Source organism: Quercus suber, unplaced genomic scaffold, assembly GCF_002906115.3.
Source record: "Quercus suber isolate HL8 unplaced genomic scaffold, Cork oak 2.0 scaffold_31, whole genome shotgun sequence".
NCBI classification, from domain to species: Eukaryota; Viridiplantae; Streptophyta; class Magnoliopsida; order Fagales; family Fagaceae; genus Quercus; species Quercus suber.
In genome coordinates this window covers 2,263,788-2,288,812 of record NW_027069496.1, presented here as the reverse complement: position 1 = coordinate 2,288,812, position 25,025 = coordinate 2,263,788, and the positions used below count along the sequence as shown (strand labels likewise).

Here is a 25,025-nt window from a genome sequence, read left to right as displayed (position 1 = left end):
GGTGAAAAGTGCCTATCACATAGCCCATAGCATTATTGATTCAACTGAGGTGGGTGAAAGCTCCTCTGGGACCCTTATAGACAGCTTTGGAGGAATCTTTGGCATCTAAACCTTCTTGTGAAAATAAAATTTTTTGCTTGGAGGGCTTGTGTAAACGGGTTGCCCACCTTCGTGAACATAAGCAAAAGAGGGATTAACAGCAGCAATGCTTGCTCCATTTGTGGCTTGGAACCTGAGGACATCATTCATGCTCTCCTCCATTGTGAGATTGCCTCCCTTGTTTGGAGCTACTAGTCTGATCATCCTAGACCTCCACAGAGTCACAACTGGTCTTTCTTGGACATGACCTTGCATCTAATTTAATCTAATGCCCCACAGGTCTTGGATTTATTTTTTGTATTATCTTGGGCTATCTGGTTTAATAGAAACAAATTAGTGCATAATGATTCTTCTCTTTCCCTATCATAGGTTTGGAACCTAGCAATCAGTACCTTGGAGGACTTCAGAAAGGCCACTTCCTTAGACATCCTCCCCCAAACAGGTGGGAGACTCCTCCTCAAGGAGTTTTCAAAATCAATGTTGATGGGGCAACTTANGTAGTAAACCAAAAGACTCTTATAAAGACAAGGCTCTGAAGCTACTTGTGACACATGAAGACAAGGCTCTGATGCTACCTGTAGTGTCACGACCCAAATCCATATCTCTATGGACTCAAAGTATTTGACCTAAAACTAACATATAAATACCTATACGTACAAAATTAATCCAACACATAAAAATATCAAGCAAAGTTAAACCTTGTTAAGAATCAAGGTCAAAATATATTAGAAAATCCATAGAAAATAACATAATAGAAATCTCTAATAACAAAAGGTCTGCAAATGCAATGAAAAATTCCAAGAATTACATAAATAGTTAATAATCCAGCCTCTGCAACTCCATGAATATACTGTTAAATCAATTCTTCTCTCAGAGCTTTCAATCTCAATCTGAAATATAAAAATAGGAAGGGGTGAGCTCAACTACTCAGTAACAAAATATATAAAGACCCAACATGACAGACCAAGCCAACAGTAGAGTTTTTTTTTTTTTTTTCCCCCTTCTTTTCATGATAGATATTTGAAAACATTGAGTAAGATAAGTTAATGCTAACAGAATAATTATCTTTCACATATCAAGGTCAGATTGAAAAACTAAAGTGATATATATATATATACACACACACCCAACATGACAGACCAAGCTAACAGTAAAGATTTTTTTAATAGATATAGGGTTGGCTTCAAGTTGCACCAAGTGTAACTCTAAGCTATGTTGCACCACCTAATAATTGTTTATTGGATTAATAATTCATAAATCTCACAGTTGGATTACATTTTCTATATGTTGTAGACATGCATACCAAATTTTGTGTCAATTAGATATTATTTACTATTCGATCTAGAAACCCAACTTTTATGCACAATTTTAAATAAAAAAAATTTAAAATTTAAGCACTTAGATCGATTACATGGTTATTAATCTCAGATTTTCTTGAAATTTTACAAGCATGTAGAGTATAAGAAAAGCGTTTAAACCAATGGTGGATTTGTTAAAATTTGCATCCAATAAAAAGATATTGAGCGGCGTAGCATAACTTAGAGATACACTAGGTGTATTTAAACTCAACTCATATATATATATATATATATGGAGACCATCATAGTCAAACATTTGCCACACAAATCACAAATACATGAATAATTCCAGCATGTTTAATCCCTCTTGACGGGCCATAAGGTACTGGTATAGAACAAACACGTTTATATTATATCCTATGGGTAATTTCAGATGACACCAGTAACTAACAGATTGACATATATTATTACCCTATACACAGGGCTGGACTCCACAATCGACTAAGTTTTGATCCAAATATGAAAAACCATAAATAATTTTGCTAGAGTAAATAATCAAAACAAATTCTAAAGTTTTCTTAGTTCTTACATTTTCACATAATATTGGAATGAAAAACAAATTATATGGGTATTTCAAACATCATAAATGTCCAAAAAATATATTACTTATGTCATAGAGGAAATTTTTTAGCAATGAAGTATAGACCACAAATTGTTTCTCAAAAAAAAAAAAAGTACAGACAACAAGATGTTTGGCCTTGAACAAATATCATATCCAAACAGTATTTCACAATAAGGATTTCTGTTTAAATGCATTTGAACATAAATTGACAAACTCATGAGCTCCAAAATACTAAATTGATGCTTTTCAAATAAAATTGAGAAGTATAAGATTTTTCACAAAGATACAGACTATATATCAGAGTGCCCTTCAATGATACAGACTGATGGCAACCACTAGAAAGACGTTACTTCCTTGTCTTAAGAGCTTGAATAAAAGCTTATATGCTCCTATTTATCAATTAACATATATTGAACTCAAAATCTAACATAATAACCCAAACTTCAATCATTTTTTTCGCCAAGTCCAAATGTATTGTTCTAAAAGTGCATCTATTTTCTAAGCCTCATATGCACTATAGTGAAAAGGGAATTCTCAGCAACTGTGAAAGAGTCCAAAGGTCATGTATTCTAAAGTGATTGTCACAGCATATCAGCCCACTTCTACCTCAAATTTAACATACCTAAAGAATTATAAAAATCCCAAAACTTTCCAGATTTAATCTTCTATATGTTGACTAACTATACCCCAAATTCAGTGTCAATGTTCGACTCCTAAAGAGCAATATAAAGAGTCCAAGTCAGTGCTGTTATACTGTTTTCTGCAATGACTCAGCCCTAATTAGGCAAACCTCTGAGACCCTAAATGACAACAAAAACTTCTGAGATTTCACTGAAATTAAGCTTCATGTGTTTGCTTTCTACACTGAAATTATTTTCTTAAATTCAGTACAAATTTCGATTGATACCAGATTTAATCCCAATGTACATAGCTAATATTATAAAATATAGTGAATTTGGAGGTTAGGTTATGAAAAATATTTCTTCCTAGATTCAAATTGTCAACTTCAGCTGCGTAAATACATGGATTTAAGAGTTACTCTATGCCAATTTTACCACAATTAAATTCGATTATAATCCTCCCCAATTTCTTTTTCAGCCCCCCTAAACATCATAGGTATAATACTAATAGAGTTATTCGCACCACATAATGATGTCATCAAAAGAGAATATAATCACTGGGCAGCTCATTAAGGTTCTCTAGCAAATCCTAATGTATAAAACTAACATTCTATACCAACAGATCAAATCGAAATAAAATTCATATTCAAGCTAGCTTTATGAATACATATGACAATTCAACACCACCATGTGTAGTACTCTATACTGCCCAACCTAAAGCTGTTTATGTTAAAAACATACAAAGTAATCATGTTGGTTTTCATCAAGCTTATCTCACAAGTTTGACATGGCTTCACGAAAAGATTAACATATTATCGATGCCCAGTATTTTACCGATCTAAATCCTAAGCCACTATCACTAAATTTTTTAATCATACTTCAAATAGATTTTGAAGTTATAACCCATTATTGGCTCTGAAAGGTTATTCAGATAAAGTGAACACTTGACTGAGAATCAAGCTTGGTCATCGGTTGGCTGTGTCTAGCCCCATTGTCTCTCTCTTTCTATTCAATTTCTACACCCTAGCTTTTGAAATTAGATCCTTTTCTTTTCTTTTTTTCCCTGTGATGGGCCTTCCAGCAGTGCAAATCATTAAAATTCGCTGACAATCTTCTAATCATTGCTAAGGCAGAAAGAAACCATGCTATAGGGATCAAGTAATCCATTGAGAAATTTCAATTATCATTGAGTCATTCTGTTAATGCCAAACGAATGTGATTTTTAGAAAAAATGTCAATTCCTCAAAAGCCACAGAGATTTGCTCCTATCTTAATTCCAGAAAGCACCTTCCCACTCAAAATACCTTGGCCTTCCCATATGTCACAACAACTCAAGAGCCGGACTCTCAATGAAGTTGTAGAAAAGATTTAGAGTCAAATCCAAGGATCGAAGGGACACGTGCTATCCCAAAGAGCAGGAGTCTCACAAATTTATGTTATGTCTTCTCTTAATTTTCAAAAAAACTGTTACCTCCAAAATGAATGGGTTGCTTTGGGATTTTTGGTTGGGTGGGAAGGAGACAAAAGGCCTGTATACCTCAAATCTTGGGATTTCCTTGTGTAAATCTAAAGTAGTGGGAAGCTAAGCTTTTGCCAAATGGAAGACACAAACAAAGTACTATTGGCAAAGGTGAGCTATAATAGGCTAATAGGGGAAACCATGGGTGAGAATGCTCAAATGTAAATACTTGAGAGGCACATCCATCCGGACAACTAAAGTACCCTCTAAGAGCTCATGACAGAGGAAAGCAATTCTGGGAGGTAAAGACCTCACCTATTACCAAAAGGAGCTTGGTTGAAAATTGATGATGGGATTAGCTTTAAGGTGTGAGAATACCCATGGATGCCAGCCCATCCTAATCTCAAACTACAGCCAAAGTAACCCCCAATACTGCCCGGATTAACTGGGTCTTGTACTTCATCACTACAAGTCAAGTCCGGTGGAATAAAGAACTTATTTGGGCTGATTTTAACAAGATTTAGCATTAAATAATCTCAAAATCTACTTGTCACAAGATCAGCAAGCAGATCGGTTGATTTGGACCCTGAACACATAGGGGAATTTCACTATTTAATTGCCTTACAAAGTCAACCAACAACAACAACCTAAATATACTGAACTTCTACCTAATATTGAATAGAAGAAATTATGAAGCAATAAGATTCATAAACATTTGAAAAGGCTAATCTAGAAGATTGCATGAAGTGTGCTTCCTAGCTGAGCTGTGTCAACTCAAGATTTGAGATAGATGAGAAATCATGCTTTCTTTGTAATTATGGACCAGTTTCATGAACATTCGAAAACTTTAATCCAGAAAATTGCTTGCAATGTGCTTCCTGCGGCTAATCTTCAATATAATTTTGCACTACTTGCCCTGTAAAGTATTCATAATACAAGAAGTATCTCCACTTAAGATATGTATGTGTGTGTATATATATATAGAAATGCGGGTTTAAAATAAATAAATAAATGACATTGCAATTATTGCAGTATGCTACACGGGAAAAATAAAAGTAATTATCTGCCAGCAGTGGCAAAGCCAGAAATTTAGGCCAAGGGGAGCAAGATTAAAAGACAAGATTGGAAGTAAAAAATTAATCTAAAAAAATTAATCAATATTAATAACAAAATAAATAAACAACTATATGATAATGTAATTGTCATACAGAATCTAACATAAAATGTAAACTTTAATTTATTTTTTCACACCTAGCTTATTTTACTCAATTGCTCTCGACGATTTTTCATATTTTGAAACCGCTGCATGATTTCTTCACACTCAATAGTCTTGAATATATCTTTCTCAATATATGTGACTAGGCAATCACTCATCCACTGATCTCCTATTCAATTGTGTAATCGATTTTTAATTATGTTCATTGCTAAAAAAGCTCTTTCAATAGTAGCTGTTGCAATTGGTAAGATCAATGCCAAAGTCACTAATGAGTAAACCAATGGATATGAAACATTCTTTTTCATTTCTACCATCTTTTCAGCAAGCTGTCCAATTCCTTTAAGTGCTGAAAACTCTTCAGTGGACCGCATGTCATGGATGTATGCCTCAAGTTGGTTATCCAAGAAAGAAACTTGAACTGTTGAAAAATCACTTGGATAAAACTGAGCAAGCCGAATCAATTTCTCCTTGTTGAATGTTGAAAATAAGTTATCTGGGTTCAAACATGCAACACAAATTAATAATTCAGAATTTTCAAAACAACTATTAAGTTCCTGAAGTTGCATATCTATAACAGTATAAAAAAGCTCCACTTGATAATGATGTGAATTTTTCATGTTTTGAGCTTTTCGTCATGGCCGAGGTTGATATAAATCATCCATATCAGGAACATCAATATTATTTTTTGCACAAAATGCAGAAACCTCCTCTAGCAAAGTGTTCCACCCATCATCTCTCATGACCTGTAAACGTTGCTTTGAAATGTCAACCAACTTCATAGCATTCACAATATCTTGATCTTTTCGTTGTAATGCCTGTGACAACTCATTACTTATGCCAAGCACACCTTTCATCAAATGTAAATCAAACACGAATTCAAATGTTTGGAGTAAATTAATTAAGATATTTGCTTCTGCTCTCTGATCAGAATCTAAACCATCTTCTATAATAGTTTCAATCACATCAATTACAGAAGAAAACATGTGAATAAGATTAACAAGTGCACCATAATGAGAACTTATCCCCCTAGTTAAATTTAGAGAAAGGCGCACATTTTCCTTCAAGTGCATAATTTCAGAGAAAGCTGATGTTGTCGCTTATGCACTCATCAAACTCCACAAAAATGCTCTTCTCCACTCATTTGGTAGCTTGAACACGTTTTTCCCCCTGAATATTTGGTAGTTTGCGCTTGTATCAACATGCCATCAACAAAGTAGCTATTTCATATATTCTTATTCCAGCTTAGTTGATTTTTATTTTACAACTTCACCATGACAATTATGAAAATATACTTTAGATTAGTCACATGTTTTCGGCCTGAGTTTTTTTTTTTAGATGCTTGTCTTCTTAATAATTGAAAATTTTGGCTACATCTCTTTGGCTGGGAATCGTCAGGTGAGTCAGGTCCTATCCTACCCCATCACTTGCCCGGGCTTTAGTTTGATGTTTCGTCTCATAGCCACACGTTGTGCAACTTGTGATACCAAATAAGTCATAAGACTCAGAATGAGTGATCATCCATCAAGCCCACATGTGTAGGGTCTTCCAAGGTTTGCCGGCCCAGAGATTACGTTCCATGTGATATCTATGGCATCGGGGAAGCCATGCAAACCTGACAAATAAAACGAAGATCAGATTGCGATAAAAAATAAAAGTTATGTTAGAATTATAGACATTGGCATTTTATGCCGACAAAATTTCTCCACAAGTACGTATGAGTATACAATGGCCACAAGAGCAGAAACCACAAACCACAATAGCAGTTTAAAGGGTCACAACACCTAAAGAAAAGTGAGCTAGTAAAACCACAAACCTAAAGAAAAGTATATGCATATAGAGCGCTGACTGCCACATGTAGCCATTAGCACCCTAGAAGAATCCTAGATCGAGCTCACACAAGCATGGAACCTCTTGAATCAAAAGCTCCACATGTTCTCATCTTTCCACTTCCAGCACAAGGACATGTCAACTCCATGCTCAATCTAGCTCAGCTTCTTTCACTTGCTGGCCTCAACATCACCTTTCTCAACACCGATCACAACCACAATCGCCTTGTCCTTCACACCAATATTCTACACCGTTTTGCATGTTTTCCTGGATTCCAATTCAAGACCATCCCAGATGGCCTTCCAGATGATCACCCACGAGCTGGTGAACGATTCAGGGAAATATTTGATTCCATTAAATTGGTAACTAAGCCATTATTTAGAGAGATGTTGTGTTCTGGTCAGTTAAATTCAGCTACTGGACAGTCAGTGACTTGCATTATAGCAGATGGAATCTTGAGCTTTCCTATTGATGTTGGCAATGAGTTTGGAATTCCAGTCATTCATTTTCGTACAGCCAGTGCTTGCTACTTCTGGGCTTGCTTTTGTATTCAAGATATGATAGAAGCTGGTGAACTTCCCATTAGAGGTAATTAATCTTTTTCACTCTGTCATGTGGCATCCATTAGCAAATTCGTATTTGCTTTCTTGTTTAATTACATTAAAAATTTTAAAATATTTTTCATAATTATTGTAGTGACTATTGTTATTGGTGCATAAAATACAATGTGTGTTATCAATAATTTCATATTAATATGATATTACAGCAATCACAATTGTACATATCAATCACAATTTATTATTCTAAAGTGTTAACATCTCACAATACTGTTTGAACATAACTAGAATTTTCTCAGTTACAATATGAATAATTCTATGATAGTTTTATCATTTTTTACTAATTAAAAATATTAGTAAAATTTGTTGCTAATGTTTGTTTCGTTTCTCCACAAAGAAATATTGAGTCAAATTTCTTACTAATGAGAAGTATGGTAACCACTCTAGAAAATGAAGACATGGACCGCCTAATAAGAAGTGTCCCAGGTATGGAAACTTTTCTCCGAATCCGAGACTTACCTAGTGCTTGCCAAGTAAGCAACCTAGCAGACCCAAGTCTTCAACGCGTTGCAAATAAGACTGTGCAATCCCCTCGAGCTCATGCACTCATACTCAACACATTTGAAGATTTAGAAGGACCTATAGTCTCCCACATTCGCACAAAATGTCCCAAAATTTATACCATTGGACCCCTCCATGCAATACTTAAATCTAAACTTGAATCCAAAACAACATTATTGCAATCTCAGTCTCCAAATAGCCTCTTTGAGGTGGACAGAAGCTGCATGGTGTGGCTTGATGCTCAACCTTTGAAATCTGTAATATATGTAAGCTTTGGAAGCATTACAGTCATGACAAAGGACAAGCTCATGGAGTTTTGGTACGGTTTGGTTAACAGCAAGAAGCGCTTTTTATGGGCCATAAGGCCCGACTTGGTGATCCAAAAAGATGGTAAAGGTCAAATTCCAATGGAACTAGTTGAAGGGACAAAGGATAGAGGGTATATGGTGGGTTGGGTCCCATAAGAAGAGGTCTTGGTCCACCAAGCTGTAGGTGGGTTTTTGACTCATAGTGGATGGAACTCTATCTTAGAGAGCATAGTGGCTAGGGTGCCCATGATTTGTTGGCCTTACTTTGCTGATCAACAAATAAATAGTAGGTTTGTGAGTGAGGTTTGGAAATTGGGAATGGACATGAAGATGTGTGTGATAGAGTTATGGTAGAAAAAATGGTGAATCATCTGATGGAGGAGGCGAGGGAGATTTTCATGAAATCAATTGCTGAGAAGGCTAGGTTGGCAAATGAAAGTGTGAGTGAAGGTGGGTCCTCTTACTGTAATTTGGACCATTTGATTAAGGATATAAGATTAATGAGCATGGCTACAACAAAATAGTATGTACTATCATTTCTTGAGTTGTTATTGTTTAAAATTTTAGTACCAAGTGGTTTTCCTTAGTAATTGCAGATTAAGAAAGATGGCACTATTCAAATTTTTATGGTCATAACTGTGGCGACACATTTTTTTTACCTACTTTTTCATGATTAATGACTTGATTTATTGTAATTAATTTGCCATAAAAATGATGCCACTAATGAATTCATGTAAAAGGTTAGTCCAAGTTTATTTTTATCATTATTTTAAAATATGATAGTATTTCAAATTATGATGTCCACTTCATATGGTTCACCAAAAAAAAAAAAAACCTATAGTGCCTGCTCCAAGATAATTGTCTTTTATTATCAAACCAAGATGCCAATTGGTTTTTATTATCATATATCAAAACTACTTCATGTGGATTCTAAACGGCCACATTATTTATTTATTTTAATTTTGGGACCGCTAGATATGGAGTTTTTGAAAAAATATATAGATAGCTCTAATTGAACGTGATTACAACACATTGATAATAATAGTGCATCCATATTGGTAGCATTTGTTACACAACATATACACATGTGCAACAAGTTTTAGTCACATGCATCTACCTGTCAAAAAAATATATACCACCCCATATATATGTTTTATTTTAATTTCATATAAATATAATATTTCAACGATCACAATTTTATTATTCTAAATTATTAGAGCATTCCCATCAAGGGAGTTAAAATTTTTGAATATACACCACTTTCAATTTCTTTAAAACCTTCTCCCCTCTCCCCTTATGTGTGTTTGTTAAAATACTTAGTATTCTCAAAAGAAGTTAAACAATGAAAAAGCCCAAAGAGCAAATTGGGTTAGAACAAATTTCTAAGATTCCCATTGGGTTAAATTTGTTTCAACTCTTCTTAGTGCCTTGAGATGGGCTAGAGTAATTATTAGGTATTCTCCAAAATTTGGTGACATGGTACTCTTTCCTCTCACATTCATGATAAGATCCACCATAAACGGAACAGAAAGGATGACAACATCTCATTATACTTCAAAAATATCTAATAATGTAAAATATATATTTAAATTGACATTGGGCGTTTCCACAAGGATAAATAATAGAGGTTAAATCCCTAATGTCATCACAAAGTTCCCAAATGGCTAATTCAAGGGCGAACTTTGTATTAAGTAATTTACGCCCTAAATATGGCATGCTTAGGAATTAGACCCAATTTATGCCCTAAGTTTTTTTTTTTTTTTTTGAAAAACAAACACACATACACACAAGAGAAAGGGAAAGGAGTTCTAACACAAAGGTACACCACAACTTTACTCAAAAGCCATGGTAACTTTTAAGGGAGGGTATGGCAAATTATATTACACACAACACACTCTTTTAAGCATTGTGGGATAGTTACCCTTTTTTTTTTTTTTTGAGAAACAAACACACACACACAAGGCAAAGGGAAATGGGTTCTAACACAAAGGCATATCACAACTCCACTGAAAAGCTATAGTAACCTTTTATTTACACCCGAAGTAATTAACAAATTCATGAATATGAAATTCTCAAAGAGCATAGTTTGTGCCATTAAATTTGAAGAAAAAAATTGATTGAAATTAGTCCATAGGGTTTGAAATAGACAAATTGCACCATAGTTAAAAGAAAAGAAATATAAACGACAATATGCACTCAATAACAATGCCAATAAACAATTTTCCTGGGAACAAAAATCAAAGAGTGTTAGCAAAGGTGATTCCAAACTGACACATCAACACCACCAAGTCTGAGGCGGTTTCAACCAATTTAATTGTCTGAATAACGAAGTTTTGGCTATCAATGATCCATGTGGTCTTTTGTCAAATGAACAAAAAACTTGAGTGAAGGCCACGTGATTTCCCCCTTATCCTCATGAGCAGATACTCTTTCTATAATAAAAAATAAAGGGCTGTGCTAACTGGCAGTTTTACACACCTCAAAATAAAATGCAACTAAATTTCCAATAAATACTACTCCTTATCTCTTCGTTGACTTACAACCACAAGTTAGGGAACAAACACACAGAATTTAGAACTGTATAGATCGATCGAGCTAGAAACTATGGAACAAGGGTCACAAGTTCCTCATGTTATCATCTTTCCCCTTCCAGCACTGGGACCTGTTAACTCCACGCTCAAGCTAGCTGAGCTTCTTTCACTTGCTGGCCTCAACATCACCTTCCTCAACACCGATTTCAACCACGATCGCCTTGTCCTTCACTCCAATATTCTAGACCGTTTTGCTTCTTTTCCTGGGTTCCAATTCAAGACCATCTCTGATGGACTTCCAGCTGATCACCCAAGAGCTGGTGATCGATTCATGGAATTGTTTGATTCCTTTAAATTGGTTACGAAGCCACTGTTTAGAGAGATGCTGTGTTCAGGTCAGTTGAACTCAATTACTGGAGAGTCAGTGACTTGTATCATAGCCGATGGGATCTTGAGCTTTCCTATTGATGTTGGGCATGAGCTTGGCATTCCAGTCATTTCCATACGTACCATCAGTGCTTGCTCCTTCTGGGCTTTCTTCTCTATTCAAGATATAATAGAAGCTGGAGAGCTTCCCAGTAGAGGTATGTACGCATCTTTCACACTCTAGCATGGCATCTTTGCAAATTCGTATCTGCTTTCTTGTAATTCCCATTAATTTCTTCATTATTATAAACGGACAAAGATCTTTCTACAAGCTTCATGCTCTTTCATGTTTTACCAATTAAAGTCGGTCACGCTTTTTTTTTTTTTTTTTTTTTTGTTAATTAAAGTAATCAAGTTCTTAAAAAAAAATTAAACACACTTCATAATCCTTCCGTCCCATTTTGTTGGTCAAATTCAACTTTTTAAAGAAATATCATTAATTTAATTCATTGTTTTTGTTCCCAGAAGTATACTCATTAATATTTACTTTAGAGAAAATGAGATTTTAACGTTTTAAGTAAAAAAGTTTCTCAAAAAATAAAAAACGTTTAAAGTAAAATAAATGGCAAGTTTTGAAATTTATACTTATTTTTTAAATTAAAAAAATTTTATTTTGGGGCATCCCAAAATGAAATACTTGATACAATATTCAAGATAGTATTTCTATACTAATTTTTTATTTTCATTTCTATTTCAGGTTTTTTCTAACTTAGTAACTTATATTTTTTTATAAAATTAAATAAATAAATTAAGCAAACGTACGACTTATCTACTAAAAATACTGTGAAATATATAAATTAAAGTAAAAAACTATACTTAGTTCAGTCATGGTTTAGCGACAATTAAATAATATATGGACAAAATTATTTATAAAATTGAAGTTACAACCTTACTCTATATCTTTTTATTGGAAATAAATTTTGACAAATCTACTATTAGATTATATTTACTTCTTATATCCTTCATGCTTGCAAAAATTTTAGAAAATTAAAAATTAATAGCTATGTCATCAATAAATTATTTAAATTGCAAGTTTTTGTAGTTTAAAATTATGCATAACATATAAATTTATAGATCATATAGTAAATAATATTTGATTGACACAAAATTTAATATATGAATTAAGAGTATAAAGAATATGCAATTCAACGATTAGATTTTTAAAATATATAGTTATGTTTATTTTATTAACCTATAGCTAAACTTTGTCCATAATATATAATTCCTAGTATGTTTTATTATTTTAACTTTTATGTATTGCACATGCTATCAAGACAATGACCCTTTGTGGGTTCCAAACCTTAATTGGTGAAGCTTATGTGTGTGTATTTGTTTCTCAAAAAAAAAAAAAAAAAAAAAAAAAGATAATTGTACCACATTTCTTAAGATAATTGTACATTATGTGTGTGTATTTGTTTCTCAAAAAAAAAAAAAAAAAAAAAAAAAGATAATTGTACCACATTTCTTAAGATAATTGTACCACATTTCTTAAGAGAGAGTGTTATGTGTAGTATAATTTGCTCCACTCTTCCTAAAAAGTTACTATGATTTTGAGTGAAGTTGTGATGTGTCTTTATGTTAGAATCTCTATCTCACTCCCTTGTGTGTGTGTGTTTGTTTCTTAAGAAATAAAAAAATAAAAATAAAAAGAGTTTATATGCTATCCTATCTAGCCCCCCAAAAAAACAAAACAAAAGAAGAAGGCGGCAACATCTTTTGATTGTCATGAGCTATACTTTTAATGAAAACATTTATTTAGCACTTCAAAAAGTTACTTTATCTATTTTACTACCCCATTTTACTATACACCCAATATCAAATGTTCTATTTTTTTTTATCACTTCATTTAAAATAATATAAACAACTTATTAAAATAATAAGAAAGAAAGAAAATTTGAGTTTTTTAATTAAAGGAATGGATATAATTTAAATAAAATATTCTTTTATTTTTAACAACTTGCTACAGTCAACCAATATTTATACTAGTTTACTATAATTACAAAAAGTTTAGTTTTAGCTTCTCTAATAACACATAATTTTTTTTTGTTTTTGATAGTAAAATTGGTTTTTTGCTAAAAAGCAATCATCATATATTGTAAATGTTTTTATTGTTTTTGTTAAGTTTTTTTAGTTAGATAGTTACTATTTGGATTTGACTAATTAGGCTTAATGGGGAGAATGGAACCTAAGGTTTTGGAAGGGGAGGCCAACTACAAAAATAAAATATATAATAACTAAAAAAAGTTTGGACTAAGGGAGCTCGGGCCCCACCTAGGTCTATCCTCAATTGAAAGATAATAATAGTTTTTTTCTTTTCTTTCTTTGTGGGTAGTAATTCATTTGTTTCTTATTGCCCTAAATGGATGTCACTTAGGGTGTATTTGGTTGGGTTGAAAACAGGGTGGATAAAAAATATAAGAGAGAAAATTAAGTAATGTGTGTTTGGTTGGAATGGGAGAGAAAAAAAAAAAAAAGTGGTGGAGCCTAGTAATTTTCTGTCCAGGCTCACCAAAAATTTATCACTCCAATTTGGAGAGAAAATATCTAGCAATATTTTGGACAAAATTGTCCAGGCCAACGTTAAAAGCTTTTTAATCTTTCTGTCCTTTTCTTCTCTGTTTCTTTTGTCATTCGGTTTCCTTCTTCATCTGTGCTGTTGCTTGACCCTTTCTTTAATCTTTTTTTTCTTTTGTGCTTATCTTCGCTTTTTTTTCTTTTTCTTTTTTTTTTCCTTCTTTTGTGCTTATCCTTTCTTCGGTTTTTTACCTTTTCTTTTCTTTTCTTTTTTGACGTAATTTTTTCTTTTCTTATATCATGTGCAGAATGTTTCTTTTCTCAAACAGTTAGTTGGGTTTTTTTTTAATAAAAAAATTTTGGGTTTTTTTTTTTTTAATGTATGAATGAAGTACAATTCATAAACAATTTTTTAATAAAAAAATATGTTACTTTTTTGTTTTATTTAATAAGGATATAACTGTAAATTTATACCAACTTCAATTTTCATCCTTTCATTTTTCTTTTCAGTCAAACAAATAAGTTTTTCATTTTTGTTCTTCCCTCTGTGTGTGTGTGTTTGTTTCTCAAAAAAAATAAATAAATAAGTTTTTCATCTCTCAACTTTTCTATCCTTCTAAGTAAACATATACTTCTAACTAAATATATACAAGAGAAAACTAAATCATTTCTTTCCTCTTACTTTTCTATCTCTTCCCCTTTCTATCCTACCAATTTTCCACCCTTCGAACCATACCGTTATTTTACTCAAAATTATTGTTCACAATGTTTTTTGGACAGAGCTAAAATATTATCATTTCAAACATATGAATAAGTACACGATACCTCTATGATTTTTTACAAATTTAAAATATAGTGAATTAAATTTGACATAGACCTCTTGTGTTTTCCTGGAGTTATTCTTTTAATTAAAGCATTTTGATTCCCCCCTCCCCCCAAAAAAAATGTACGGATATATCACCATGTATATCATGAAAAAGCAATTCAACTAGTAAATTATCCTTTCAAAAAAATATAATGCAAAATCAAAGTGTACGAAACTTCATGAGTAGACTCAAAGATATTTTGCATGAATATAAGATAGCTAGAAGTAGACATTGTAATTTAATGGATAAATTTGTAAGTAAAACATTTAAAAAAAAAAAAAATTGGGTTGTATAACAAAAAATCGCACCATGTATAAGTTGAACCCAACTCTCTCTCTTATATATTTTGTTAGCCTTTTTAGGTTGAACATTTGTTTAGTTCATGAGCAAAAATAAACATAGAGACAAATTTGTTATTACTAATGAGGTCTACATTAACCACTCTAGGACATGAAGACATGGATCGCCTTATAACAAGTGTGCCAGGTATGGAAACTTTTCTCCGACTCCGAGACTTACCTAGTATTTGTCGAACCAACAACTTAGAAGACCCAAATCTCCAACATAATGCATACGCTAATAGACAATCTGTTCAAGCCCATGGACTCATACTCAACACATTTGAAAATCTAGAAGGACCTATACTCTCCCACATACGATCTCAATGTCCCAAGGTCTATACCCTTGGACCCCTACACACATTCTTGAAATTTAGGCTTGAATCTGAAAATGCCTTATTGCAATCTCCAGCTCCAAATAGTATATACAAAGTGGACAAAAGCTGCATCGAATGGCTCAATGCTCAACCTTTGAAGTCTGTAATCTACATAAGCTTTGGAAGCATTACAGTCTTGACAAGAGACGAGCTAAAGGAGTTTTGGTATGGTTTGGTTAATAGTAAGAAGCGCTTCCTATGGGTAATACGGCCCGATTTGGTGGCCCAAAAAGATGATGAAGGTCAAATTCCTATGGAGTTACTAGAAGGGACAAAGGACATGGGTTATATAGTGGGTTGGGCCCCACAAGAAGAGGTTTTGGCCCACCAAGCCGTAGGTGGGTTTTTGACTCATAGTGGGTGGAACTCAACCTTAGAGAGTATAGTAGCAGGAGTGCCCATGATTTGTTGGTCTTACTTTTATGATCAGCAAGTGAATAGTAGGTTTGTGAGTGAGGTTTGGAAATTGGGGACGGACATGAAGGATGTGTGTGATAGAGTCATTATAGAAAAAATGGTGAATGATTTGATGGGGGAGAAGAGGGATGTGTTCATGAAATCAACAGTTGAGATGGCTAGATTGGCAAACGAAAGTGTGAGTGAAGGTGGGTCTTCATATTGTAATTTGAACCGTTTGATCGAGGATATAAGACTAATGAGCGTGACTGCAGTAAAATAATCTGAGCTTGAGTCTACTTCTTGGAATTCAAGTTCATCCAATGTGTAACTATGTTATATGACTACGTTTTAATTAGATTGCTTACTATGGGATATTTGATATGATAGGTTTTTCCACAACCCATATTTGTAATTTAAAAGTACTTTTTTTCCCCTTTATGAACTCCTTTGTATGTTGTTTCTAGTTTTATAATATTGCCCTTTTTGTAAAAAGAAAAAAAAATGCCATGAATTTTTTTTTTTAAATGGCATTTTTAGTAATTTTTGTACCCCCATTTTCAATTAACTAGGTTGGGCAATTATCCATATCGCTACAATCAAATAGTATAATGGAGAGATGATAAGGCATTGCAAGTGATAGTGAGAAACCACGATTTTATGTTATACACTGCTTTAAAGTTTAAACCAATAAGAGCATTTGCATTAAAACTCTCAAAAGCTAAAAATACTATTTTTTATTATCTCATTCCAAAAAAGTACACTACAATAAAGGTTGGTGTTAGTGTTAAAAATTTTAGCATCTAAGTTATAGTGGACTGCTATGTATAAGAGCATCACCATCAGTTTTTTTATAAAAAATATCATTTTAACACATCAAAAACCTCATTTATTATTTTAACACACCATTTTACAATTCACTATTTATCATATATTCTATTCTACAATTCAATACATTAAAATAATATATACAATAAATTAAAATAATATTAACACAATACCAGTCCAAACAGCCACCAACCAAACACCTGTGCCACCACCCAAAACTACCAAAATAAAACCCCAAAATCAACCCCCCACCACACACAGCCTACCAGCAACACCACCACCATCACCACCCGCAGCCCACCTACAACCACCACCACCCAAAACTTCCAAATTAAAGCCCCAAATCAACCCACCACCACCCACAACTTGCTAGCAACACCACCACCATCACCACCCACAACTCACTTGCAACCACCACCACCCAAATTAAATCCCCAAATCAACCCAAAAAAAAAAAAAAAAATATATATATATATATATATACAAAAACAAAAAATGTTGAGATGAACCTGCGGTTGGGCAAGAGCCAGCTTGGTGAGANCTGGAATCCTAATCCGAATTGGACTTGGATTTTGTACAAAATTCCTTTGATTCCTTGCTCTTCTCATTCCTTCAAAGCACAAATGAATAGATAAATATAAATAAAAAAAATCAAATCAAATCAAAAGAAATAAAGGAAAACTAACAATTTTAATAAATAAGAGGATAATAAAAATCATGTAAAAATTACACTTATCACTTGGTCTTTTTCCTTCTCCCCAAGACTGTCTAATTCTCTTGCCCATAATTTAGCATATTGGGCAGCATCTTGTAATGCCTGGGGGTTTATCCCCATCTCCTCCATACCCTCTTGGATTTAAAAAAAATAAAATAAAAGGAGTGAGATGTGTTGCCCCTATTACTATTAGAGCATTCACATTAAAGCTCTCAAAAGCTAAAAATGCTATTTTTTAGCATCTCATTATAAAAAAGCACACTACAACAAAGGTGTTAGTGTTAAAAATTTTAGCAGTCCACTGTAGCTCAAATCTTATAAATATAATAATATTTTAATACTACTTTAAATAAAATATCTTTTCTCTCTCTCACGATTCCTCTTTTCTTCTCACTGACTCTCTCTCACTATCTTTTCTTCTCTCTCTCTCTCACTATCTTTAATTAATGAAGTGGTAAAAAAATATAAAACGTTTGATGTTGGGTGTATTGTAAAGTGAGTTGTTAAAATAAATGAAGTAGGTTTTTGAGATGCTAAATGCTAAATTTTTTGAGATCCTTGATGAGAATTCTCTTAACTTGTACTTTTAATTGGTCTGTGGTTGGTTTCTTTTCCTATTGTGAAATATTTCTCATCTAATTTTCAAAAGGAAATTACAAACTTGGATTGGACCCGTTTGGCTAGGTTGAACTAGCTGGTTTGATCCAGTTTTCAAAACCATCAGATTTCATATTGCTTTTGGAGAGAAAGAGGGGAAAAAACAAAGAAAGTAATTTAGATTGATATGCTTTGTCACTTTGGCGTTAAATCCTATCTCTGCTACTTACCTAGAATTTTATCCTTACAAAGGTTTAATAAAGATTATTCATCAAATTTGGTGAAACCTCCGATTTTTAGAAGAGAAAAAAGTGAACACTTTCTTTCTTTTGGTCTTATTTGAATTAATACAATTTTATCCAATAGATTCACATTTTAGTTGAAAACGTAATAGCCAAAAAAAAAAAAAAAAAATCTCCTGGTTCAACTTGGAGAATAAGAATGTTCAGATTTTTAACAATTCAATTCAGCGCTTTAAAACCAATAAAAAAGAAAAGAAAATGTAGCACATTATAAAAATAAAATATTACAGGAAAAGTTCAATTCTCAAGGTACAAGTTCAGAAGTGTTCCATATGAACGCCAATTGCATCTAAATAAAAACCACTTCTTCCATGGAAACCAACTACCCTTCCTCTAGAGGCACTTGAGGTGAAAGAAGTACCAATCTCCTCTCCAAAGGGTCCATATCTCCCATTGTTAGTATATAAGGTAATAGAACGCAATGCTTCGTAGTCATCATTTCCTTTAACGGGCCCATAAAATCCCATAATTCCAACCAAGAGTTTAGTTGATGCATCAAGCTTTATCTGCCAACCCAAAATTCAAAATAGGATTAGCTAATGCTTCATTTTTTTTTTCTATCAAAATAGAAAAGTAACACTGCACACGTAATGCTCTATTTGTTTCAACAATATGTTTTCAAGAAAATGACTAATTTTTTGAAAAGTATCTTATATAAAAGTACATCATTTTTCTATGTTTATTAGCAAACTTAAATGAATTGAAAAATAATCTTCTAACTTCAACTATTTTACACAAGGTTTCTAACAGAGTAATATGCTTCGTTTGTTTACTGTATAATGTTTAAATCTCATAATTGGATTACACGATTTCATTATTTTTGACATATTCGTATAATGTTTACATCCTAATTTCAAAATCATATAAAACTTCTAATTCATTAATTTTTTTTGGGGATAATTTGAAGATGATTAATCTTTCTTTACCTTATATAAAACAATTGTATTGCATGAACCACTGAATCTCCTACAAGCAAATGCAATTCATGAGTTGAGGAAGGGACGCCATCATCCCCCATAGCCTCCCACCATGACCGCCCCCAGGCCCTACTCCTCGTGGTACATCCATATTCATTGTATTATTATCCAACTATATTAAACAAGTAAAACAAAGGCCCAGAGTCAAACATCATTAATTTAATTTATGCCTCGAGTAATTAAGATAGAATAGAAACATGAGCTTAGGTAAACTAGAACGTCCAAACCTCTTGTTGCATTGTGTAATCTGGGTTTGAAGCAGAAAATGGAATCTGAGATTTGACATAAACACCTATGGAGTTAACGAAAGATTCGGAACGACCATGGAAACCAACAATTTCACCACCCTCAGCTGGGAAAGAGAATGGCGTACTAGCCTCAGTACCATAAGGTCCATACTTCGTCACATTTGTAATAATGTGTAGTGATCTGATTACAACCGGTCCAAATGGCCAGGCAGATTGATATGTCCCGATAATGGATGTCAAGTACTCTCTAGGCCAGTCTATCATAATCTACACATAATGCACGAAAAGAAATTCAGCTTCATTTGAAGGCACCTATCATTAATGTTTTGAAATATATATATATATATATATACACAAACTGTAATAATTTTCATGAATAACATGTATTCATGATTATCAAAAATATTATTTCAAATAAAAAATCTTGTGATTGTAGAAAATTTGAGTTTTAAAGGTGAGAACTACACCCGAGAACAAGAACCAAACACAAGTCTAATGGAGTTAAGAGAAAGATAGAAATAGAGATATGAAATATAGGTTAGAGATTTGAGCGATGTGAAATGAGTTTTGACTTTTTGCCTAAACCAATTCTTTCAAGGCATGATATTTCACCAAAATATACGTGTACACATAAATCTTTTAATTATAGCATGATAGTTTTTACCTTCTCAGTTTTGCCGCCATTACCACCAAACTTATCTGAATATTGGAACGTACCAGATCTATCATCACTTTTGAATGAGATGGCATCGATGGCCCATCCATGCATAATAACTATCTCACTGATCCCACCTTTATTTGCCTTGAAGCTCCAACTGTTCTTTCCACCTTCACCTCCCCATGGCCCAACCTTCAAGTTCTCCTCCATGCTCCGCAACAATTACACATATATAAATAGTAACCACAATTACAATAACATGTAAAAAAAGTAGTAAGTGTAATGCTGTTGTCAGCTATGTACCATATCGTTTGCNCCCCCCCCCCCCCCCTCCTTTTTTTGTAATACCTTGGTCAAAGATGAAAATATTTTACAATGACACAAATGCAGCGACAACACTCCCAATAACCTCAGTCTCAACCTTGTTCTTATAAGAATAGGAGATGCAATTTAAGATAGAGGTTATTGGCAATTTTTCTTAGTTTCTTTGTCATTACCTTCTTAATCTACTTATAATTTAGATCCCTAGGTCATTGCACCTTTCACATGGACAAGCAGTAACTAGAACGTCTAATTGTTTAATTGCCATAATGATTGACACATGGCTAATTTTATGCACCTTTTAGCTGATACATGCTGTGTCTCCATATGGCTTAACTGACCAATTTAGTGGATGTTTTGTAGATGTTTGCTTTGTCTCCAACAGAGGTAGGGTCTATGATAAGCTTGGGCCCAAAAGATTCTTGTGAATTCTTCCATGATCCATCAATGCTATCAAGGTTGACTTTTTTTCCTTGACATACTACTCTCATGGAAATATTTGTAATCTGTAGACCTAATTTGTGATGGCCAAGAATTATATTATGATTAAACAAAGTTGTTCAGATGGCATCATCTTATTGTTTTGTTGTGCAAGCATCCTTTTTTCTATCTTAATGCCATATGATAAAAAGTATGTGCTTAGTCTTGATGAGCAATTTATGCTGCAGTAATGCGGGTCAAGTCAGGAAGAGCTTAACAATTAAGGCTCATGCAGATGGTACTGGCTATCTCATTTCTTTGAGTAAGTACTCTTTCTGCTCATATTTGCATTTTACTTTGAATAGCTTGAATATGCTACATTTTTTTCCTTCATCTGCTTTTTGCATGAATTACTTTTATAGCTAAATTGTGGGGTAGTTGTTATAAGTATCTCTATTGTGCCATTATTTAGTTCATTTGGGTTTAGGATTAAAGAAGATATATATTGTGCTATGCTTGACTGCATTGATGCCATTTTTATGTTGGAAGAACATTTATTATTCAGCCATAGACCAACTAAAGGAATAGTGAATTTTGTGCAGTGTAAGCGTACACAGTTTATGCAAGTGCATTATGCTGCTAGTCATGTTCCTTAAATATGAAATTATTGTGTCAGCATTTTTTAGGCAACGGTAATATTGCCAGACAGGTAAATACTAAATACAGGTAGTAAGGAGTTGGAGGTCCTAGTTTCTCTAATTAGAGATTAAGAAATAAGAAAGTATAAAAGAAAATAATAAAGCAAAGCAAAGAAAAAATTTCTCTACTTCTGTGTCTTGTAGCCCCTATTGTACTCTATGGCTGCTTCCAAGTTAATAGATCCAGGTATGGAACTGGCACTGTGGTGCGGATATAAGTTACAATCTCCAATTACGTATACTTATGGATGTAGACACAAAAAGATAACCCAACCAGTGACCTTGTGGATGGAACCTGCTACTACTTAAGCCTAAGTCCTAATCAATTGGTTAAACCTTATATTCTTGTCCTACTTGGTTTAGGGATTAAATTCCTTTTCCTACTAGGTTAGTAAAGTTAGAACTGTTTTCTTTCCTTACTAAGATAATAAGTCTGTACTCTATTTAAACCGATTAAAAAAAAAAAAAAATCTAGGACTTCATTTAAAGAACCTGGAGTTTCGTATTGTCTTACTGTTTGTTAACTTTAGTAATAAAATTTCCTATTGGAATTTTCTTCTAAATGCTGATTTCAGTTAACTCTAGGTGATGATTCACAGGTTTTGTTCTCTCTTACTTGGTGTTGACTCCAAGCAAGCCTAGGTGCTGATTCCCGAGTTTGTTTTATTTTCTATTCTTGTTGAAGTGGTGCTACATCAGTTTTTGTATCAAAGCTCGTTCTTATACATAATTCTATCTAGATTTGTTGTTCTTTGGGCAATGATGTCTAGACTTGATGTTTGTTTATTTATGATTGGAGCTCTGGAGTGCTGCCTCTTATTAATATTACCTCTCTAGTGATATTTTGGATTGTATGTTAGAGCAGAAATATGTACATTTTGAAAATAAATTATGTTAGTTTGAGGGATTGGAGAGTGTGTTTCTGGTAGTTGTTCTAATGGCCATTGATTATGAATCATATCCCTAGAACAACTTTGAAAACTAGGATTCTTTGGGACATTGTTGCAATGTCTAGGGACGTTAGGAGAGAGTGAAGCTGATATGCAGTGATAGACATACCAGGTTCATGCTTTCATATTGAAATTAGATTTGGCTACAAATGATAAGTGGATTTATACTCAACTGCAGAAGTTTTGAGATATATATTTTTGACATATTGTTTGCCTGAGTTTATTAGTTCCACAGTTTCCTTTTGAATTATTAACCTTATTTTATTTTATTTTTTTCCAATTATTTATGTGCTTCTTTTTTGGCAGATGTTGTCAACAATATTCTTAAAACCAAAGAGTTCTTCACTGTTCCTGTCACAACTGCCGAATTTGCAGTGATGAAGACAGCTTGCAGCGTATGGCCAAATAAAAACTTTATCCACTTTACCCTTTCCTTCAGTTTTTTATTTTTATTCAGTTAATTGGAATCATGGCAATAGGAAAATCTTTTATAGGATAATAGTGATCATGGAATTCATGACAGCTGGCGTGACGTTCGCTGCATTGAAATAAGTTTATCACCATCTTTAGTGAAATAGTCAAAGTTACCTATTGGTTGCTACATGCGCACATGAAGAAATGGTTTGTGAAGTTTTGGCAACTAGTGAAACTCAGTACTTGTGAAGCATTGTGCAACCATTGGTTCTCATAATTCAAAATATGGATTAAGTGGGAAATATGTAGGAAAAGGTTGTATCATAATGATGAAAACAGTCTGAAGATAATAATTCCAATCCTCAATGGTGGGATTAATTCCTTAGATCTGGACATAAGTACATTATTTCTTGATATTGATCAAACTCACTTACTCACCAATAGGTATTAATTTTTTTTTTTTTAAATGCTGAGTGAGGTGTTAAATCATTTAGAAGTACTTCTTCCTATGTAATTAACCTCTTGAGGTCAACATTCACTTTGATTTGTTTTGCAGTTTGCTTTGCCCCACATCTTGGGTTGGGACCGGTTAACTAATCATCCGTCAAGAGACTCAAGACGCACAGTGGGTCTCCCATCAAAGGTGGATCCACAATTTTTGGATTCGGAGTGGGACAAATGAAGTCATGACTGCTGGATCAACAACTTTTGGATTTAGAATGATGTTCCAATTGCCATTTGTAATGTTGTCTCTGTGCATTGGTCATCAATTTGAAGAAGATTGTTTTGTGGGCTTTGCTAAAACAGTGTGCCTTTATTATGTAGACTTCTTGTAATCTATAACTAAAGACTTCCTTTTCTGTCTTTCCGAATGAAATTCGTAGTAGTAAAGAAAAAGAGGATTGGCATGAAACGAGACACTATTATGTTAAATTTTAAGCGTGTTAAATTCCCAGTGCTGCCACCTGCTAATCCTATACATGGCCAACAAATATTTGCTGTATTCCGCTTATGTGTATGTGCCTTGAGAGGAACTTGTACAATATTTGCTTGAATGTGTGAATAACTTTCTGTATGCAATATACATGGTAAAAACTAAAAAGTAATCTAAGCCCAGAAACTTGCTGTTTTTTTGGGTACTGAACGAAGCTTGCTAGAAGATTAGAAGTAGGAACAAAATAGGGTGTTTTTTTTTACAATATAGTATCGGACTCATTGGTTGTAGCAAAATGCAAAATAGGGTGTTTTCTTACTATAGTGTTCTAAGATATAAATAAATGTTGCTGAAGTAAATTCTGAATATATCGTAATAGACCACCGGATGTGGGGGTGCCCTACCCAGTACATCATTTTGTTTTCCTTACCGGACTCAATTCATTGGTGCCCTACCCAGTTCCCTTTACGGATACTGGGCCACCAAGTTAGAAAGGTCCATATAGACCAAATCACACTGACCCAACACGCCTTCATTAACCCACCCCCAACTGTGTCTGTCTCGCTCGACTCTTTCTTTAAAATTCTTACAAACACTGTCCACTGTTACTGCCTTCACTCCCCCATATAGCTTCCATTCCACCATTGCCAGTCTTCTTTGTTTTCAAGTATGGTGGATTTGGTAGTGTTTTCTGAAGTTAGGGTTTGAAAGGGCCTAACCCACTCTCTCTTCTATTTGTTTTTTCTCTCCCAAATGTGCAGTTGTTGCCTTGCCGCTAGCTTCTGAGACAGACCCAAGCAAGGTGAGTGTTTTTTCTTCTTTATTTTTACTGTTTCAATTACTTTTGTGAGTTCCTTTGGTTGTTTTTAGAAAGAGCAGTAAATGGAATAATACACTAAAAACCAGAAGAAAAAGAAATAGAAGGAAAGAGAAATTGAGATTATTCTA

At 33.5% G+C, this 25,025-nt stretch overlaps 4 protein-coding genes and 1 pseudogene across 4 annotated transcripts; 3 read left to right on the top strand and 2 right to left on the bottom strand.

Moving 5' to 3' along the window:
- Nucleotides 1–5,487: 5,487 nt before the first annotated feature.
- Nucleotides 5,488–6,384, bottom strand: LOC136066336 (uncharacterized). The gene is made up of 2 exons (XM_065770474.1): nucleotides 6,006–6,384; nucleotides 5,488–5,807 (listed from the first exon to the last, which is right to left on the bottom strand). The coding sequence occupies exons 1-2, from the start codon at nucleotides 6,382–6,384 to the stop codon at nucleotides 5,488–5,490; spliced, it is 699 nt and encodes a 232-aa protein (XP_065626546.1).
- A 742-nt stretch (nucleotides 6,385–7,126) lies between these two features.
- LOC136066335 (7-deoxyloganetic acid glucosyltransferase-like) lies at nucleotides 7,127–9,154 on the top strand (annotated as a pseudogene).
- Nucleotides 9,155–10,804: 1,650 nt separating this feature from the next.
- Nucleotides 10,805–16,452, top strand: LOC136066324 (7-deoxyloganetic acid glucosyltransferase-like). Its single transcript, XM_065770453.1, has 2 exons — nucleotides 10,805–11,682; nucleotides 15,352–16,452. Exons 1-2 carry the CDS (start codon nucleotides 11,172–11,174, stop codon nucleotides 16,296–16,298), a joined length of 1,458 nt encoding a protein of 485 aa, XP_065626525.1. The 5' UTR covers nucleotides 10,805–11,171; the 3' UTR covers nucleotides 16,299–16,452.
- A 2,154-nt stretch (nucleotides 16,453–18,606) lies between these two features.
- LOC112021634 (agglutinin) lies at nucleotides 18,607–20,649 on the bottom strand. Its single transcript, XM_065770454.1, has 4 exons — nucleotides 20,347–20,649; nucleotides 19,662–19,949; nucleotides 19,384–19,546; nucleotides 18,607–18,963 (listed from the first exon to the last, which is right to left on the bottom strand). Exons 1-3 carry the CDS (start codon nucleotides 20,548–20,550, stop codon nucleotides 19,424–19,426), a joined length of 615 nt encoding a protein of 204 aa, XP_065626526.1. The 5' UTR covers nucleotides 20,551–20,649; the 3' UTR covers nucleotides 18,607–18,963; nucleotides 19,384–19,423.
- Nucleotides 20,650–20,985: 336 nt separating this feature from the next.
- LOC136066325 (single-stranded DNA-binding protein WHY2, mitochondrial-like) lies at nucleotides 20,986–24,056 on the top strand. The gene is made up of 4 exons (XM_065770455.1): nucleotides 20,986–21,119; nucleotides 21,330–21,403; nucleotides 23,036–23,124; nucleotides 23,700–24,056. Exons 1-4 carry the CDS (start codon nucleotides 21,025–21,027, stop codon nucleotides 23,823–23,825), a joined length of 384 nt encoding a protein of 127 aa, XP_065626527.1. The 5' UTR covers nucleotides 20,986–21,024; the 3' UTR covers nucleotides 23,826–24,056.
- Nucleotides 24,057–25,025: the final 969 nt, after the last annotated feature.

Bases quoted from the DNA above. Each gene is read 5' to 3' on its own strand.
- LOC136066336 (XM_065770474.1), bottom strand. From the start codon at position 6,384: ATGCACTTGAAGGAAAATGTGCGCCTTTCTCTAAATTTAACTAGGGGG. The intron at 5,808-6,005 runs GTGCAAAAAATA...GTTTGAACCCAG, and splicing joins AGAGGAGGTTTCTGCATTTT to ATAACTTATTTTCAACATTC.
- LOC136066324 (XM_065770453.1), top strand. From the start codon at position 11,172: ATGGAACAAGGGTCACAAGTTCCTCATGTTATCATCTTTCCCCTTCCA. The intron at 11,683-15,351 runs GTATGTACGCAT...TAACCACTCTAG, and splicing joins TGGAGAGCTTCCCAGTAGAG to GACATGAAGACATGGATCGC.
- LOC112021634 (XM_065770454.1), bottom strand. From the start codon at position 20,550: ATGGAGGAGAACTTGAAGGTTGGGCCATGGGGAGGTGAAGGTGGAAAG. The intron at 19,950-20,346 runs GTAAAAACTATC...CATTATGTGTAG, and splicing joins ATGGCGGCAAAACTGAGAAG to ATTATGATAGACTGGCCTAG. The intron at 19,547-19,661 runs GTTTGGACGTTC...TGTTTAATATAG, and splicing joins ATTACACAATGCAACAAGAG to TTGGATAATAATACAATGAA.
- LOC136066325 (XM_065770455.1), top strand. From the start codon at position 21,025: ATGTTTGCTTTGTCTCCAACAGAGGTAGGGTCTATGATAAGCTTGGGC. The intron at 21,120-21,329 runs GTTGACTTTTTT...TTTATGCTGCAG, and splicing joins GATCCATCAATGCTATCAAG to TAATGCGGGTCAAGTCAGGA. The intron at 21,404-23,035 runs GTAAGTACTCTT...CTTTTTTGGCAG, and splicing joins TGGCTATCTCATTTCTTTGA to ATGTTGTCAACAATATTCTT.